Source organism: Podarcis muralis, chromosome 4 (assembly GCF_964188315.1).
Source record: "Podarcis muralis chromosome 4, rPodMur119.hap1.1, whole genome shotgun sequence".
In the NCBI taxonomy this organism is placed as follows: domain Eukaryota; kingdom Metazoa; phylum Chordata; class Lepidosauria; order Squamata; family Lacertidae; genus Podarcis; species Podarcis muralis.
Genome location: NC_135658.1, coordinates 24,130,747 through 24,150,822, shown reverse-complemented (window position 1 = coordinate 24,150,822; position 20,076 = coordinate 24,130,747). Strand labels below are relative to the sequence as shown.

At 45.2% G+C, this 20,076-nt stretch overlaps 1 protein-coding gene across 3 annotated transcripts in view; it reads left to right on the top strand.

Annotated features, from left to right (window-relative positions):
* ARHGAP20 (Rho GTPase activating protein 20) overlaps positions 1-5,151 on the top strand; it is an 81,078-nt gene extending 75,927 nt beyond the window's left edge. For 2 of the 3 annotated variants that reach the window (XM_028726260.2, XM_028726258.2), the window contains exons 11-15: positions 87-248; positions 1,523-1,632; positions 2,014-2,203; positions 4,243-4,357; positions 4,800-5,151. In XM_028726260.2, the coding sequence (XP_028582093.2) occupies positions 87-248; positions 1,523-1,632; positions 2,014-2,203; positions 4,243-4,357; positions 4,800-5,059 (837 nt within the window). In that variant the 3' untranslated portion in view covers positions 5,060-5,151. The remainder of the gene's footprint in view (positions 1-86; positions 249-1,522; positions 1,633-2,013; positions 2,204-4,242; positions 4,358-4,799) is intronic. The other variant, XM_028726257.2, reaches the window with a different exon arrangement.
* Positions 5,152-20,076: the final 14,925 nt, after the last annotated feature.

The window sequence follows — 20,076 nt, the reverse complement described above, 5'->3', positions numbered from 1 at the left end:
AAGAGGACGTGTCCTGGAAAAATAGGACATATGGCAACCCTAAATATGCATATATATATATATATATATTTCTTTTTCTTTAACAGGACATGCTTTCTTTCCTGAACCAAGAGGGGCCTTTCACTGAGGGCATTTTCCGACGTTCTGCAAGTGCAAAATCTTGCAGAGAGCTAAAGGAGAAGCTTGATTCGGGAGCTGAAGTGAACTTACTCAGCGAGTCCATTTTGGTGATAGCCTCTGTCCTTAAGGTAGACAGGCATTTGTCCTCCTTCATCCCCTCTGCCACCCTCTAAGATTTATGTTATGGATTCTGTAGCCTAGGATGTTTCTTTTTTTGAACCAAGTTAGACTTCCAAAATAGTCATCTGTGTTGATCTTATCAACAACTGGATTATGGGCATTCTTGAACTATTTTTGGACTCAAGAATAGGATTTCCTCTGGGCAGCCAATTCAGAACTGCTCTTCCATAACTGAGCCATCCTTTAGCCTTTTGTTGTGGCCATGGTAGATCTCTTACTCTCCTCTATGGGCAGGTCCACAGTGCAGGGATGGGAGGCCAGGATGGTAAAGAAATTCCTGCCTGGTCCTGTGATTTTACAAACCTTGTTAGAAATTTTAAAGAAAAGGTAACATCTTAGTAAGGAGGGAGAAAGAGAAATCAGAGCAAGTGTCCAATCATAGAGCCTCCTGGTGGCTTTCAGCATGTTCTGTAAGGGAATGTGGTGGTGTCTAGATTAAAAGAAATGTTAGCAAATAGAATGAGCTACTTGTGGGAGAGTAAGCTGGGATAACTGGGGCCACAGGATAACTTCAGAGTGGGACAGGTTTCAAAATGCAGGTGCTTGATGCCAAACACTTGCTAATGGATGAAAGAAGGAATAGCCACCATGACACCCTCCAGATGTTGTGGGTTCCAACTCCCATCATCCCAGGCCATGCTGGAGGGCACCACATTGGTCACCCTTTCTTTAATACATAAGGAGATGTTTTATTTGCTCCTTTGGAATTTTGCCCTTCTTCCAAGGAGCTCAAAGGGGCTATCCAAATAGATTTGTGTAGTAAGCCTTGGAGGTTGGTTGGGCTAAGAGGTGCTGAACTGCATAAGGCTACCCTGGCTGTGTTGGACTTTGAGACAGCATTTTGTTTGTTATTCTGCACTGGCTGATAACAGATTAATTTTTTCAGTCTCAAACCAGTGAAGGTGCTGTTGCACTCATGCCCTGTCCATGAGCTTCCCATAGGAATCTGGTTGACCGCTGTGCAAGCAGAATGCTGGGCTAAACAGACCTTTGGTAATTAGCTAATTGAAGTAATTAGCTACTGTTTCATTTGTGAGGAATAATTCAAATCCATCCATAGCAATCGAAATAGTTCAGACAGGACCAAAATTGTTCAATGATGCACTAGTAGACAATCTTATGATCTACAGGGATTTTGTTCCAGCAGTTCCATGGTTTACTTCTTATGAAACAGTCTCCCACAAATGGTTGCTCATCCATACTTTTCTTCCTTCTTCCTCAGGATTTTTTGCGCAATATCCCAGGCAGCGTTTTCTCATCCCAGCTCTGTGATCAGTGGGTTTCCTTAATGGATGAAGGGAACGATGAAGAGAAGATAAAAAGCACCCACAGGTAGAATTGTTTGTATAACCTCCTCTGCTGCTTCCAAAAACGAATACCCAGAAAAAAGCAGAATGTTTGAGGTGCAGTTCTTGTTGCAGACAAGCTTATAAATTTAGATTTGATTGTTCAGCATTCCATTTTGGTCCCCTGGTCAATAATCTCACCTGTTCATGGCATGCAGGAAAGAAGATACACGGTGCAGATCTCTGTGCTTTAAAATAGAATGTGGGGAGATTTATTTACTTTGTGGATTTCCACTTACCATGAAGTGGGCTCCAGATTGGCATAGCTAGGAGGCTAGGCTGGGGAATGGCAGAAGGAAGAGTCTTGAGTGTAATTTTTGCAAACAGTCTTGTGTTCTGAAGAGCTTTGTGTTTTGTGTGTTGCTAGGCTAATGGAACAACTACCTGGAGCCAATGTGATGCTGCTGCGTTACCTGTTTGGAGTCCTACACAGCATAGAAAGGCAGTCTGAAGACAATAAGATGACTGCGTTCAATTTAGCAGTGTGCATTGGACCCAGCTTACTCTGGCTACCGGCTGCCACAAACTCTTGGACTGAAGAAGAATTCACCATGAAAGTAGGCTAAGAAGCAGTTCTGCTTCAGAGGTTCCCATAAAGTGGCAGAAGGGCCAATTAGTCTGCCTTAAAATTAAGCTATTTGCTGTGTAGGCAGGGCAACCTTAGTGAGTTCAGACCCAAATCCCTTGCTCCTGATTTTTCCCAGCTTTTTAAGCTCCAGCGTTTACATCTTTCCACCATTATATTACCTGTTTTACTTTCCCTACTTCATTGGTCTTGCTCTGTGCACCTGGCCAAAAAGCTGGTGAGATGCGTTACTTGGGAGGTGGTGGTGAGGAACGTCATAAGTTTCTAACCTAGTACCATAGTATACCCTGTTCCTTCTTCAGAGATCGCCTCTAGAGCTAGGTGTCATACACAGCTGCTTTTGAAGAAACAGATGAGCCTGTGAGCAGTATTCAGCTAAGTTTTACATATGGTAGACCCATGGAAATTAATGGACCTCACTTAAATATGTCCATTAATTTCAGTGGGTCTACTCTGAGTAAACCTTGGTTGACTACTAACCTGTATTACTGAGACAGTGAAGATTTGTCATCTTGTGATGATCCAAAATCCCAGTACAACGTTTGTACTGGGAAGGCACAGTTGCAAGATGGGAGGTGGGATGCAAATAGTGGCGGAGAGTTTGCCTCACTCCTGGTGCCATTTGCGCTACCTGCTTACTTGGAGCAATTTCTTCAGTGCTTCCTAGTTTCTTCTACCCAGAAGACACTAGTGTGAGGACAAGAAATGTGACTGCATGGCTCAGATTGAGGTCAGGAATAGGAAGAAATGCTTTCTGCCGTCTGTCTGGAATCACCATTGGAGGTGAAACTAGGAAGCACTGAACAAAAAGCCTTCTCCACCCAGCCACCCCTGGCAGCAGCAAGGAATGCAACCTCTGCTGGCAGTAGGACCATGTGAACCGGCACCAGAAGCAGCAGAAATATGTGGGCAGGGGCACAGCTTCAGGAAATCTTACCACCACGACACTGACCCACCCCCAAGCACCCAGCTTCAAGGTGCTGTTGTAGCAAAAAGGACAAAAGCTATGCACATTTCTTTTTAATGTCTCTGTTAGAGACAGGAAGCTTAGATGGATCTGTCATTAGCTTTAAGACCACTTTTGTACAGTTAACAGAATCAAGTAGTAAAGTTCTGTCTCGACTGTAGCCAGAGTTTGCTTGTGTGTGTGTGCATATTCTCCCACACACAAAAATCAACATTTTTGTAGAAAGCTTTATTTGAGGAAGAGAGAAAGACGCTTCCCCCTCTGTGCAGAGAGTTTTTGTTTGTTTGTGGACAAGTAGACAAATGTGCAGCTTCCGGTGTGCAGCTTGAAGTGTTTTAATTTAAAAAAAGAAGAAGAGGAGGGGATCAAATTATTTTGTTGAATGCATGCATTTGCCTGAAGCCAGTGGTGGCTCCTGTGCTCTGTTTTGCCCAAAAAAATGAATAAATGTTATTTTTGTTAACTGAAAAGACATGCCCGCACAGATGTTTAGCTAGGTGCTATTAAAGTCAAGAGCACCAGTCATCCCACCCTGCTTTCCATATGCATCCAATAACTCTTATAGGGCACTTTCAGATTCCAGTCCAGTCTTTGGGAGGCAGCCTAGAACAAACAGGTTGAACTAGGAGGGTTTGTGTGGGAGGAAAAGAACTGGCACAGAAATGAGAGCACACAACAGATGACAGGAGGCATGCAGGCAAGGGAAATGTTCTAGCGCTAAGCAGAAGAGGAAGGCGTTGTGGAAAGAGCCTGTCCTGTGCCAAGGAAACAGCAGGGACTGGAAGGAAAGCTCATTTACTTTAAAAAAGTTCGTGCTAGTACATATATATGTTTTCTGTAAAAGAAGCATTTGCATAAGTGCACATTTGTCTATAGCATACAACCCCAGAATTAAAAACAATGTGCTACATAATGTGATATACAGAATGTGATAATGGGAGGAACAAGAGGAACTTCTTGAGGGTGGACCGGCCAAGGGAGGGCCAAGTTGCAGCTTTGTAATAAACTAGGTGGTTTTCACAACTATTTTTCTTTGCTTGCAGGCTTCTGTCCTCATAGAGTTTATGATTCAAAACGGAAGCAGGATTTTTGGGGATGAAATTAATTACATCTTTGCAGCCATGATGCCCCAAAATGACAACCAAGAAGATAGTTCAGGTAAAAGAAACTTTTTTTAAAAAAAAAGTAAAGTGGAGAGAGAGTGAGAGTGGTTATCTAGCATTTTGACTTGGATTCCATAGGAAGCCTGTTTGGCATCTTTTCCATAGTGGTTGTAATACGTACTCCAGGTCACAGTATGGTACAGGGAAGTGGGCAATGTGTGGTCTGGATGCAAGGCTCCTGGGATCAAATCTCATAAAGCTGACTGAGCAGCCTGCAGCAAGTCCGCTCTCCTCTGTCTCTGTCCTGAACCATCACAGGATGGATGTGAGAATGACCAAATTTAGATTAAGAATATTAAGAATATTAGATTAAGAAATACGTCGCCTGCTGCAAAATAGTGGATAAAATTCTGCTTATGTTTTAATTAAGTGATGTTGCTTTTGATGGAGTGAGTGACACCTGAGGGTGTGCTGACACCTATTTCGTCCTCTTGCAGATCTCTCTTCTGTTCGTCTGCATGACTCCTCATCTGACAGTTTGGAAAATGAATTGAATGACTGCGCAAACCTCAATAAAAAAGAGGAGGGGAGCAAAGAGGTGGTGTCCCTGAGTGACATAGATTTGGACCTACTGGAAGCAGAGGACCCCCAAATCCGCTGCACCTCATCAGGAGAGCACTCTGAAAGTGAGTCTGGGTATTCATCAACACCCATTTCTGATGCTCTCGAACCGCCTTCTCCCACCACCTCCACTTAAGTTGAATATTTGCTCAGGGGTGAGCTTATCATCCCTGGGCACTTTCCCTTCAGGGTCTTCAATGAGCTCCCAAGATAGTGTTGAGAACTCATTGAAGACCCTGAAGGGGAAGCACCCAGGGATGATAAGCTCACCCCTGAGCAAATAAGTGGCGGTGGTGGGAGAAGGCGGTTCGATGCATCTCTCTGTTCACTGCTATGGCTTTCTGGATCGTCTTTGCCCACATCAATCCCCATAACCCCATGACCTTCCACAAATCTCCACAAATCTTCTGCCAAGTTGCCAACCAAATCTCAGCCAGTGCTCATTTCTCCGGGCTGCCGCCACAAATCTCCATCAGAAGAGCACTCTAATGCATCTACAGATGCATCAGAGTGCTCTCCTGATGGAGATTTGTGGCGGATTTGGGGAGGGGTGTCCTCTGCTTCCGGTGGGTCCAAATCAGTGTCACTCAGGGTCAACATGGAGTCCCTACTCCTGTTCTCTTGATCTCGTTTTTAAGATGCATCAGAGTGCTCTCCTGATGGAGATTTGTGGCGGATTTGGGGGGGGGGCATTGATGGAAACTTAAATGAAACTCTGCCTGAGTTAAGGAAACCCACTGATCACAGAGCTGGGGTGAGAAATACAAGGAACTCTGTTCTTTTCACTGGTATGGCAAATATTCAATGTAAGTGGAGGTGGTAAAATGCACAATCGAGAGGAAAGGAGAAGTCATTTTCTTCAGCCAAAAAAGGACATACCCAGACTCGCTTTCAGAGTGTTCTCCTGATGAGGTGCAGCAGATTTGGGGGTCCTCTGCTTCCGCAATATGACACCATGGCAGTCCAAGAGTCATAAAGGCAAAATGCCACAGGCATTTCCACACTTTCTTGGGGATCCGCCTTGGATCAGAGGTTGGCTCTTTCCCTGGCCTGCGTGAAGAGAGTCTGGAGTGGCCTCCTCACAAAAGCCCTGCTCATCTCCACCCCAGCATGTGGCTAAAAAGCAGAGCCTCCACCATGAAAAGAGAAAAAGAACTGTCCCATTAAAATAACCTTGGAGTCACAAGTGTATCCTTTGGATGCCAGGAGAGTAGTTCTTTTGAGGGAGCTGGGCAGCTCAGCAGCCTTTCCTTTAGACACTTATCCTTGACTCTTGATTTTAAGGCAGAGTTTTGGTCAGTCTGGGATCCATAGCTATGGTATCGTATTGCTCTTTCGAAGCTCCAAGGTGTTTGGTCCAATGGAAGTCAAGGATAAGTGTCTCTTCAAAAAAGGGAAAGAGCCTCCAAGCAGGAAGTGTCCAGCTTTTCATGGTGGAGGCTCCGCTTTTTAGCCACATGCTGGGGTGGAGACGAGCAGGGCTTTTGTGAGGAGGCCACTCCAGACTCTCTTCACGCAGGCCAGGGAAAGAGCCAACCCCTGATCCAAGGTGGACCACCAAGAAAGTGTGGAAACATCTCTGGCATTTTGCCTTTATGACTCTTGGATCGCCATGGTGTCACATTGCAGAAGCAGAGGACCCCCCCCCCCCAAATCCACCACAAATCTCCATCAGGAGAGCACTCTGATGCATCTACACTCACCTCAGATGGATCAAACCGCCTTCTCTCACCATCTCCATTTATTTTCTGTCAGAAACTGTACGATGACAGAAGCCCTCAAGCAAAGAAAAATAGTTGTGAAAACCACCTAGTTTATTACAAAGCTCCAACTGGCTCCTCCCTCGGCAGGTCCACCCTCAAGAAGTTCCTCTTGTTCCTCCCATTATAACATTCTATATATCACATCTGCCTTAAGAGAAACTCTTGATTCTACAGCACTTGCAAATAATTATACACGTGCTTGTGATTCAGTTTTTCTCTGATCCATTCCTGTACATTCGAAACATTTATTTTAAGGCCGTTTCACTCTTAAGGCAGAGTTTCGTTTAAGTTTCCATCAATGACCCATTGACCATCAGTGCTGAAGACAGCACCTGGCTTGGGTCTATGTTCAGCACTTCGATTAAGGGAGGAAGGCTGCCTTTTAGGGGAAGGGGGAAACGAAGAGCTTTCTTCCTCTTCCCCTTCCTTGCTTTGCTCAGCCAAAAGCTCCAAGGTGTATGGCCCACTCTGAAAATGAGTCTCTGTGCTCCACATCAGGCTATGCATCTACACCCATCTCTGATGGATCGAACTGCCTTCTCTCACCACCTCTACTTATTTGCTCAAGGGTGAGTTTATTGTCCCTGGCCACCTCCCCTTCAGGGTCTTCAATGAGCTCTCAACACCATCTCTCTGTTCACTGCTATGGCTTTCTGGATCATCTTTGCCCACATCAATCCCCATAACCCCATGACCTTCCACAAATCTTCCACAACAAATCAAGTTGCCAAGCAAATCTCAGCCAGTGTCCATTTCTGTGGGCTTCCGCCACAAATCTCCATCACGACAGCACTCTGATGCATCTACACCCATCTCAGATGGATTGAAGACCCCCGCTCTCTTTTCACTGCTATGGCAAATATTCAGTGTAAGTGGAGGTGGTAAAATGCACAATCAAGAGGAAAGAAGAAGTCATTTTCTTCAGCAAAAAAAAGGGACATTTTTAATTGAAGCATAAATCCTGCCCTCCTATAACTTACAACTCCCAAGTTTCGTGTGCATCTCCTTATTGTGTTTAATTTGGATATTACATTTTTCTTTCCCTTGTGAATTGTATTTAGGATTGTATAATATATATTGATAAAACTTTGCTATTGTATATGTTCTGAAATAAATGTGTATTTTTGTACTTGCAAAAAACGCTGCTAACTTTTTGGGTGGTTTGGGCTCTGGTGGTGATGTGTATCCATTGAGTAGTGTATTTTGAAATAAATATAACATTTTTGCCATAAAGCTGCTGGGATGAAAACTGCTGGGCAAATGGCATTCTTCTTGGTGACTTTTCATGTTTATCTCTTCAAAGAGTGAGACATTCCTTTGAAAATAGAGAGCACAATTCATAAATAATTTTCTCCTCTGCAGTCCTCATAGAAATAAATTGCAGTCACGCAAGAGTCCCCACACCATTGCTGGATATTCCTGAGGATGACTTGGAAGTTATCCATGTAATATTGGAAGTTATATTGAGGGTGATCCATGTCCGGTCATCCTCTGGTTCAGTGATTATGATGAGGAGGTTGAGACATCCATCTTCAATTGCTGTTATAAAGACTTCTGGGTTTAAACAATCTGCTCCTCTCCTCTTCCCTTGGGGTAGCTTGGAGCAATTTGCAATATAATGACATCTGTAGATGAATTAACATATATAAAAACTGTTAAAAACAATTGCAAATAAAAACAGTGTGGTTTTTTTAAAAAGACAAAACAAAACTAAATATAAACAGTTTATTTATTTATTTTATACATTTTTATTGATTTGTTAACATTTCAGTTCCAATAGTCATATAACATAACTTTCATCTTACACAATGTTTTAGACTTCCATCAACACCTCTGATGATTTTTTGTTCTTTATCACTTATTCTGTATTTCTTAATTTCTCTATTACTCTTAATTATCATTAACTAATAGTTCATCTCATAGTCTTTCATGCAATATTTCAAACAGTCCACCTTACAAAACTTCTTGCAAACCTACTAGCGTAATCTGTTTGTCACAATTACTTTTCAGATAATTCATATATTTACTCCAGTCTTCTAAGAATCTCTGGTCCCACAGGTTTCAAATCCTTCCTGTTAATTTATCTAATTCTGCATAGTCCATCAATTTCACCCTCCATTCTACTTTCGTCGGTAGTAAATATAAACAGTTTAAAAGAGCAACACATGCATAAAATCAACTCAGATCCAGAACTGATAGCAACTGGGATAAAGATTTTTGAAGGCTTGTTGGAAAATGAACACCTTTAGCAGGTGCCAAAGAGCCAATGGAGAAGATGCCCGTTTAATGTGCAGTGGGAGGGAGTCCCCAAGAGTAGGTGCCACCACCCTAAAGGCCCAATTTTGACAAAGGACCCCTTGAAGATGGGATAGCTCAGGCAGTAGAGCATGAGACACTTAATCTCCATGTTGTGGGTTTGAGCCCCATGTTGGGCAAAAGATTCCTGTATTGCAGAGGGTTGGACTAGATGATCCTTGTGGTCCCTTCCAACTCCATGATTCTATTATAGGGTGTTATCTGCAGGATGCTGTCTCCTGCAGAACACAGCAATCAGTATGTAGGGGATGGTGCAGTTACAAGGTATTTATCGCACTTGGCTCACAAGTTACGTTACCAGTCATGTATCCATAACTGAAAGTCTAAAATTGGTTTGTGTGCATGTGAACTGAGTCCCCATCTATCTTTTCAGATTGCAAAACAGTGGCTCCTTCTCATTCCCTTGCAGCTCCCTCTGGTACAATTGCTTCTCATTTCTGTTACCCCTCTTCACCTCTTCCTTCCCTTTTTGTATTACTTAAACCTGCCTGGAATGGTTTAAGTCACTCTGCCATCGTGACAGAACAACAACCAGTGAAACACCCACCTATCAAAAGCAACAGGAGTCTTTTGGGCTGAGGGTGAAAGGCTGTAATCCTGGCACCAGTTGCTTCATGACCTTTCCTTGAAAATGTGAGGCTTCAGAAACATGGCATGCTAAGATTCTCATCATTTTAGCAAAGACTTCCTGAGCCAGGGGAGGAGAATGATGTTTGGTGGGCTCAATGCAGCCTACATACCATATGTTTATCTCAGCATATGGAAGAATCCAGAAGGGATGTCTAGTTATCCTTTCTCATTGTAATAGTTTGGGATGGTGTCAAAATTTGTGGTAGGGGGAGCTGAAAAACTCATTCCTGATTTTCTGATGAGATCTACTAAAATGGCTTAAAATTGTTTTGCCCTTTGTCTTGTTTCATGGGTTAAGGCTCTGTGTAGGTGGGAAATAGAGCTGACCCATGTGTGAGTAATTAAAAAAAGAATTAGCTGAGTGTCAGGATCAAAATGTGGGGCTTTGCACACTTTCCAGCAGGACAGAGCCCATAGTTTAAAACACTCTTGGAGTTAAGCATCAGCAAAATGTGGAATATAGATTGTTCAGCTCTTTTGCATATCCTGTTTAGTCTGCTTTAAAGCTCTTGCCCCTCTCTCTACCCCTCTAGCAATGAACAGGCCACACACTGTTGAAAAGCTTAGAAGCTTTTCTTATTAAATCCAAAGGTCAAGTTCATGTGTTATTCCATGCAGCAGCAAGGATAACCTAAGTAGATTATTTGCGTGCAACAAGCAGAATGTATTTCAAACATACAATCTGAACTTGGACCAACTTCAGACATGTCCGTCTTGGTCGGTTACATGGTGTGGAGAGAGAGTAAGAGAATGGAAATAGAAGCAGCTTCACTTCCTTACAGAGAAGAGGGGGCATGACCCAGCCAAGTCTAGGAACAGAACTCTACAATCTTAACCCCTTCATGCATTAACTTGAGCTACCTCAGTGGTATGAAATTGCATCCCAGTTCAATTTCTCTTACATACAACTAGTCCAGGGGGTGGCTCTAGCTATGGTTGGCTTCCTCCTTCTTAAACCCTTGTGTAGAACTGCAGGGAGGGCCAAAGTAGGGCTGGTTTCCTCTGTCTGTCATTGACTCTTGGCGCCACCTACTGTTAGCCTCCCTGCATTCTGCCCCCATAGCTCTGTGGGCAACCAGCCTTCACTGTAGGAAAGCAAACTGTGTTTCTTCTGCTGGAAAAAAAGTATTGGTATAAAAAAACCAATAAGAGGGAAGGCTACATCCCTAGTGCATACTGCCTGAGAAATCTCCACTAAAGTAAGTTCACTTTCATAGTTTCCTCAGGCAGAAATATGGTCTTTGAAATAGCTGGCAGGAAAGTCTGATCTCAAATTGTTGGCACCCATCTGTCTCGAGAGACAGTGGAATGTGCCTCTCGGGGTGAAGTCAGACCACTGCATTAGGGGCACTGAAGTGACCTCCCCAGTGTGTATAGAGGTCCTGGGCTGCCCAGACAACAAGACCCCGCTCTCGACCTCAATGATGTGGTCCAAAGGAAAGCAGAGCAATACATTCGGCACCAACTTGGCTTCAGGACTTTCCTGAAGGAGGCGTACAAGGTGCCAACCAACCATCTTGGGGACTCCACGTCGGATTTGTGTAGGATTTGCTCCTTAGTCTTTCCTTCTCCCGAAGATAGCCCACAAGGCAGTGGATGTTTAGGGTCAGAGTTTTCTTTCTCCTGGTTGATGAGCCCCAACTGCCTCTCACTTCCCTCCACACCACGTGTGTTCTTGACCAGTGAACCCAGTTGTGATGGCCTGGGATTCAGACTCAGTAGCTGAACCTGAGGAATCCCAGCCCGCACAGGAGTCCCCGCCTCCAGAACCAGCTGAGCCGGGGCTGGGGCTTGAGCCTGAAGGGCCCTCACCTGTGCTGGATCCTCAGGTGCAGGCACCAGCTGAGTCTGCTCTGGCTCCTGAGGTGATGGAGGACCCATTGCCTGCAGGTGCTCCACTCTCAGCCCCATCAGGGGAAGCTGAGGTTGCCTCTGGGTCCGGTAACCCTCCAGCCTCTCCTGAGCTGCAGAGGCTCAGGGCAGAGAGGTGGAGGGAAATAAGTTCCCGCAGGAAGAGTGCTCGCCTCCAGGCCAGGAGAGGCGAGTCACCTGTGGACTGGGGCCACCCTATGCCTCGGGGCAGATAAAAGCCAGCCAGCCCCAGTCCCAAGTTGCAGGAGCAACATTGTTGGTAGCCTGTTCCTGCCTGCACCCTGCCCTGCTCTTCTGCCAGAGTTCCTGACCTCACCCGACTCCCTGCCTTGGACCCCGCTTCAGCTTTGACGGACAGCCTCCATACCGCACCCTTGACCTCGGACTGGACTCGGACCTCGCCACACGGTTAACCCTCGGGACCAGCACACCAGCATTGGTCTCGTCTGCTCAATTGGTCAAAGCCTGTCTTTGCATGCAGGGGAAGTCCCTAACTCAACCATGGATTTGAGACCCATCAGCTACCCTCACTTCGTTTAAATGGCCAATCGAAGCCATTCCCGGGGTGTGGCTGCTGTCGTATGCTGACAGCTTCTAGGAGTCACAGATGAGAGCAGGGTAGAGACCAAAGGTGGACAAACTACCCCAGAAGGAGCACAGTGTGTGTCCCCCACCAGAGTTACTACCCCTCCCCTAAAACGAAATTTACATCCCAAATATGATGTCAATAAATATGATGCTCATTACTTACAAAATACTTTACATCCCCTGTTTCAAAGTACACTTCCTGTGCATTTATCAACAGCTGCAACAGCAGGCGGGCACCATTGATCATATTTGATTAAACAAAATATTAAGCACTATCACTATGAATGAAATGTGTTGTTTTTATGTAAGGGGAGGGTAGGGGTGGGCAACGATTTACCAGCCAGCTGATAATTAGATACTTGCAAATGTATAGCCTTGGTGCAGCATGCTGACAACATGTGAAATGTATTCTGGACTTGCGAAACTGTGATAGATTAAGAGGGAAGGTGGGATATCCATCACCCTCTGGCAGTGATGAAACAGACACAACCAGGCCAAACGCTTTGAAAGGAAAAACGAATTCTCAATACAAAGCCTGAGCAGATTTGGTTACTATTTGAGTGGCAATATTTGCTCGGATTTATAGCTGCCAGGAGAAACATAACAAATCCAGGGTCCTGCAGATTAAAACATTTTGCTGGCAAAACACAATAGGCCTATTTAAAGTGACGTTGCAGCAAAATTATTTGTTTTTATTTGTTTTATTTTTATTTACTGAATTCCCATGCCGCCCTTCATCCAAAGATCACAGGGCGGTTTACAACATGAAAACACAAAAATGCACACCGTAGTAACAAGCAAAAGCAATAAGCCACACACACAGTTTTAAAGGTCATTGATTGTTTACTTACCCCAAGGCCTGAGAAAGAAGGAATGTTTTTGCTTGGCGGTTAAAGCTGTGTAGTGAAGGTGCCAGGGGAGTCTCCCTGGGAAGAGCAGTCCACAAGCGGGGAGCCACCTCAGAGAAAGCCCATGCTTGTGTTGCCACCATCCGAACTTCTCACACAGGAGGCACATGAAGGAGGACCTCAGATGAAGAGCTCAGAGTCTGGACTGACCTGTAGAACATCATCTTTGTATATGTGGTGCTCCAGCAAAGTTTACTCTGAATTTGTTCGGCAAGATACCTGATGGTGATGATCAAGTGAAAACCACCTATCACATCATTGGTTGCTATGGGCCACAAGTGAAGAATATCATGATGATGTCATGCTATGAGTTCAGTTCTTCCAGATGTTAAGACTTAATACTGAACATGCAGTTGCAGCCAGACTTTTCTATCGCATCTAGTTTGGCCTGTGGTGAATTGTTCCGGCAATGAAATATCTAGCATCAATATTTGTTTTATTTTGAATAGGTTAGCTTATATTTTCATAAATATATATTTTTTCTTTTGCAAATACAGCCAGTGTTGATCTATTTCCCCCCAAGCAAGTATGCCAATGAAAACTTTAGAGATACTTCCCTTTTTGTCTTAGTTTGGTAAAAAAGAAGAGGGGAAAAAAGTAATTTTAAGATTTGCTCATCCTCCCAGCAGCCTCATTCCATATATGAGGAAATAGTAGACAAGAGGTTAAGAGCATTGCCTGAAGGCACATTGAGGGAATTGTTGTGAAACCCAGCGCTGAGTATTGAAAACTTCACCAGGGTCTCCAGTTTTGACGTCTCCTCTGTAAACCAAGGTCACTGTGGTTAAGTATAAAATATGATCGCGTCAGAATTTCACTCCTGTGGCAACATTGGAATTACAGACACATTCGGCAGAATGCATTTCATAACAGGTTATTTGACTTGAATAGTACGTGACAACAGGATTAAGTGAAGGGAAATGTTTTCTGTGTTGAACACTCGTCTCTTAAATAAGGTCACTGAATGGCTAAATTCTGGACTATTTAAGCTTGGCTACGGCTCGTTGTCCCCTAGAAACAGGTACCCGCCTACTTGTCCCCTAGAAACAGTTGACATTTTCAGTCAAGCCACAGAAAGATTTTGATGTGATGAAAGCCCAGGGCAGCCCTCGCGTTGAAGGGAAGTCCATGTTCAGCATACAATTCACATTAACAAATTGAGCTCATGTGCCAAGCTTAATAGGCCTCATGTGGTAGACGTGTCCCATTTGGAACCCAAGAATGATGCAGACCCCCCTTCTGTGTAAATGTGGATGAATTAGTCTGCGTATCCACTGTGACAACAATATTGCAGCTGTACTAGCAAAGTGAAAACATTTGTGGAGGCCGACATGCCTAGCTCTGGACCTGAGGGACGCTGCCCGTAAGTCAAGGAACTCTCCTGTTTAAATGTGCTTCAGGTATGAACTCACCAGGCGTATTTAGGGAAGGACTGACACATTGGTGTGTTTTTTTAATAATAAATGCTATCTTCAGACCTTAGCAAAGCTGAATAAAGCATAGTTGAATGAGTGAGTGGCTGCATGGGGAGAGAAGAATATGTCAAAGCACTAAGAGATCTCAGCAAAATGACTTTCTTTTATTTTCTTTTTGCCTATTGCACACACTAGGCATCCTCCACATCTTTGCCTTGGGGGCTTTTTGTTAATTCTGGCCTGGCCACAGGGCTGAGGTTGTGAGAGTCTATGATTCTATGAGATGGAGACTTGCCTAAGGGTAAAATGCAACTTACAATGGCATGTTTCCCTTGTATAACATTACTGCAGGTTATTGGCAGGGGAGAATTGATAGGCAGGCGTGGTTGGGTCAATGTGTAATCTTCCTCTCACTTCTATTTCCCCAAGTGAGTTATTTTTAATCATCCCACCACCAAGCCAGGCTCTGAAATCATCCTCTAGGGTGAGAATTAGCAGGCACAGGAAGACTTCAAGTACACCTTTCTCTTTGTTCACCAGTTCTCCCCTGCAAGTGTACCCTTGCCATACATTATCTCCTGAAAAGGGTCTGGGAATGTGCATTTGCAGAAGTGATGGCTATTTCCTGCCCTAGGTGAACTGCTGAGTTCATGCCTGGCATCCGTATGGAAAGTGGACTACAGATATTTAAATAAATCAGCAGAAGTTGGGAGGCAATCGTAAAGCTGGGTATGCTGGCAAACAGCTACGCCAAAGGACTTTCCTGTTTCAACACTGGGTGGGCAATGTAGGTCAAGGAGCTTCCTGTGACCCTGCCTGCCCATGTCTCGTTCTGCCGCTATGGTTTCCGAGCCAGCTGAAATAACATGGGCAACAGAGGCTGTCAATCCCTTGTTGACCCCCATGCAAATCCAACATTACACTCAGCAGATTGGGCCGTCACTCACAGTGATGTGAAGCAAACCGAAAGATGTGGTCTGCACTGTCGAGTCGCATTGCGAGCCGTCGTGTTAACGGCACACGACACGGCGGTGTTGTACATAGCCTGGCACCAGATTGCAAAAACCGCTGATGGGCTTGTGCTAAAGAAGGAACAAATGTCTCCCAAAGTGTAGCATATATAGAACCTTTTCCCAGACAACCTATGCATTGCGTAGTAGGGATGCTTCAACGATTCATATTTGGGAATTTCAATACCTCTCCCAGACTAGCATGTGGCTCAAAACTAACATATCCATGTTAGGCAAGCTGGTGCCCTCAGATGTAGTGGGAAGACACTATAGAATTGCAAGCAGCAAAGGGAAATTAAACTACTACTAGCCTGGTCTTGCTGAGTGAGATTCTGGCCCAGTCAAAGGTTTTGACATCTTTGTGTACCCTAATAGTGCCTAAGACAAAACACACATTATTTTTCCTATGGTCCTAAAGGTAGCAGATAATTGATGGCTGCCACTTCCCTGCTCCGTGCCGATCAGATATTTGTTTCTAAGACTACCCCCGCCCCAATGTGTCACACATATTTGCTCATTTTATACGCTGTGATAGTTTGCCGCTCTCGGGAATGACAGAATCGCCTCCGTTCTGTTTTACGCATCAGTCATTCAGCAGCGACGCTTCTGGCTGAAGAGTGTGTTTCTGTGTCAGGCAAGAGAAGGTTGACAAGTTGAATACTTATTAGCTCCTGCGGTCAACCCTGCAGGCCCGAGTGCATATACATTTGTTTCCATTAGCAGACTGAATAAATATGACATAGATGAGACAAGACCTCCCCGCCCCCAACAAATAAATATAGAATACATGAGTAAACAATAGAGATGTTTAAATGCATCTCCTGGCATTGAATAATTGTAAAGAGTTGCCGCTTTGAAATCTGGCAAATCACTTCTACAGCCTTGTCACTTTTGTTTGATTGAATTATTCAGGGGCCCTCTCTGCAGAAGTCCATTTGCCCCTTCTCAAGAGGGTGGCTTTGTGGGCAGGCTCCCAAGCCTCCTCTCTGAACTGGCCTATTGCAGGCCAGATCATCCTCCTGCCACCAAATTGGCCAATGGTGGCAGGAATTACAGGGCGTTTCCCTGGGCACGGGACCAACTAACCAATGGTGGCGCTTGACCCTGCGTGTTCAGGGTAGAGATTATTCCCATCCTGCTGGGTCCTTCGGTCCTCTCCCCAGAACAATGGCTCTGGGGTTGGTATCTCTCCACCATCCCTTGTTGTGAAGGCTGATGCCTCACTACATTATCGACATTTGCATATCCATAGTAATATGCCATTGCCTGTTTGTTGACTGATGTTTTCCTCCAACATCAGCTTGTTGGTCAGGTGCTACAGTATTACTCCTCGTCTGCCATTCTGGAAGGAACCAGGTTGGCAAAGGCTGCCCTGATTATCTGGAGGACAAGGCAGATGCAACACTTTCACAGCAAATCCAGGAGACCCGTCACCTGTAGGTTGTGTCTCCCTTTGCAATTTACCTTGCAAGCAAATGTCTCAACAGGGCAAATGTTGCTTCCTGTTCGAACATAAGAACCTTACAGGATCAGGCCAGCAACCCATGTGGTCCGGTATCCTGTCAGCCAGATGCCTATGGTAAGCCCATAAGATGAGCACAGCAACACTGCTATCAGGTTTGCTCTGCCACACCTCCTGCAGGTAGGCTATGTACCTTAAAAATATTGGTTAAGACACCATATGCACATTTATCCTTCATATTAAAACAAAGGCAAACAATCAACTCTACAATTCTATTATTTAAAAAAAAATCCAGCAAACTGGCCAAGGGCTTGTGGGGGAGTAGAGGCAGACATGTTTTGGTGATTTCTTCTTCTTTGGCGACCACTCGTAGCTGAGTAAGATTGTCTTCCAGAAACACGGTCTTAACAGTGAGTCCGTAAGTTACTATGGAGGCCAATTCTGGATCAACACATCCTTCCAAAGTGGGGACATAGGTTTCTGGGCGAGAGTTGATCATGGTGAGAGTTTGCCAAGTGTTCCATCCTCTTAGCACATTTCTCCCTTTTGTCCTGAGTTTGAGTGTCTTCAAAGCCCATGACATCTTTGGTAAAGGCTGTTCTCCAACTGGAGCGCTCACAGGCCAGTGTTTCACAGTTGTCGGTGTTTATACTACATTTTTAAAGATTTGCCTTGAGAGAGTCATTGAACCTCTTTTATTGACCACCAGCATTACACTTTCCATTTTTAAGTTTGGAATACAGTAGTTGCTTTGGAAGAGAATAATCATGTCATAGGTGCACAGCCATAAGCACTTTCCACTATTGGTTTTTCCCCTGATTCAAACAGGACTGTGCTGAAAACATGCAAAACTCTGCTTTCAGAGCCTACTTTGGGACAGAAATTATGTTACCCTGCTTTCAAGACACAAGTCCTGGTCTGAATGTGTTACTACACCCTCTTTGAACCTTGAATACTTTTCTGGGGAGGGGGTGGGAACCTTATCTATCTGTCCAACTGTTACATTTTGGAGGCAGGGTAATAATATTTTCAAAGTGGATATTTAAAAGAGCAACAGCCATGACCTCGGCCATCTTTACAGCAAAGCAGGCAGCGTCAAGTCCCCAACAAATATGATCCGTCTGGGCTGCCCTCTTCCTTGACTCCTGCGGTATGTTGACTTTCACTAACAGGGTGGATAGCATCACCCCTCTGGCCCCTGTCTTTTCTGAAAAGCATTTCCAGTAGGGATGGATGGTCCAGTTCTTTGGACAGAGACACCAGTGGAAGTGTCAAAGTCACCTCCTGGGCACAACGCAGGAGACGGGTGGCTGGCTGGATGTCCGAGTCAGCTGAATACACAGCATCAACTGCCCTGTGGGCATATTTATGTTCCTTTCAGTGCCAGCTCCCCATAAGCAGAGGCTTGTCAGAGGAAGACATATTCTTGCTAAGTGATAGCTCTGGAAGTGGTATGCCATTTGAAGCAGTTTTAGCGACAAGATCAGGCAATGGACCAAAGCTAGGGAGATGTCTAGATACAGACACCTACAAGGGGCACGCGGAGAAGCAGAGTCTAATCTTGCAGCTAACAAATCTAACCATACATTGACACACAATTCTCACCTTCCTTCATACTAGGGGGACCAGCAAGTGACTTTGGAGATTAATAGTAGGCATTATTATGGGCATTATGATAATTTTCCAACTATTTGCGGAGATGTTGCAGCATAGGTCTTAATACTTGGGTTCTGAGACGAGTTGATAATAATAATAATAATAATAATTTATTATTTATACCCCGCCCATCTGGCTGGGCCTCCCCAGCCACTCTGGGCGGCTTCCATAAAAACCAAAAATACAATAAAATATCACATGTTAAAAACTTCCCTGAACAGGGCTGCCTTAAGATGTCTCTTGAATGTCAGGTAGTTATTTATCACTTTGACATCTGCTGGAAGGGCGTTCCACAGGGTGGGCGCCACTACCGAGAAGGCCCTCTGCCTGGTTCCCTGTAGCTTTGCTTCTCGCAATGAGGGAACCGCCAGAAGGCCCTCGGCGCTGGACCTCAGCGTCCGGGCAGAATGATGGGGGTGGAGACGCTCCTTCAGGTATACTGGACCGAGGCCGTTTAGGGCTTTAAAGGTCAGCACCAACACTTTGAATTGTGCTCGGAAACGTACTGGGAGCCAATGCAAGTCTTTCAAGACCGGTGTTATATGGTCTCGGCGGCCGCTCCCAGTCACCAGTCTAGCTGCCGCATTCTGGATTAGTTGTAGTTTCCGAGTCACCTTCAAAGGTAGCCCCACGTAGAGTGCATTGCAGTAGTCCAAGCGGGAGATAACCAGAGCATGCACCACTCTGGCGAGACAGTCCGCAGGCAGATAGGGTCTCAGCCTACGTACCAGATGGAGCTGGTAAACAGCTGCCCTGGACACGGATTTGACCTGTGCCTCCATAGACAGCTGTGAGTCCAAAATGACTCCCAGGCTGCGCACCTGGTCCTTCAGGGGCACAGTTACCCCATTCAGGACCAGGGAATCCTCCACACCTGCCCGCCTCCTGTCCCCCAAAAACAGTACTTCTGTCTTGTCAGGATTCAACCTCAATCTGTTAGCCGCCATCCATCCTCCAACCGCCTCCAGACACTCACACAGGACCTTCACCGCCTTCACTGGTTCTGATTTAAAAGAGAGGTAGAGCTGGGTATCATCTGCATACTGATGAACACCCAGCCCAAACCTCCTGATGATCTCTCCCAGCGGCTGCATGTAAATGTTAAAAAGCATGGGGGAGAGGACAGAACCCTGAGGCACCCCACAAGTGAGAGCCCAGGGGTCTGAACACTCATCCCCCACCACCACTTTCTGAACACGGCCCAGGAGGAAGGAGCGGAACCACAGTATAACAGTGCCCCCAGCTCCCAGCCCCTCAAGACGGTCCAGAAGGATGCTATGGTCGATGGTATCAAACGCCGCTGAGAGATCCAGCAGAACTAGGAAACAGCTCTCACCTTTGTCCCTAGCCCGCCGGAGATCATCAACCAGTGCGACCAAGGCAGTTTCAGTCCCATGATGAGGCCTGAATCCCGACTGGAAGGGATCCAAATGGTCCGCTTCTTCCAGGCGTGCCTGGAGTTGTTCGGCAACCGCTCGCTCAATCACCTTGCCCAGGAATGGAAGATTTGAGACTGGGCGATAGTTGGCCATC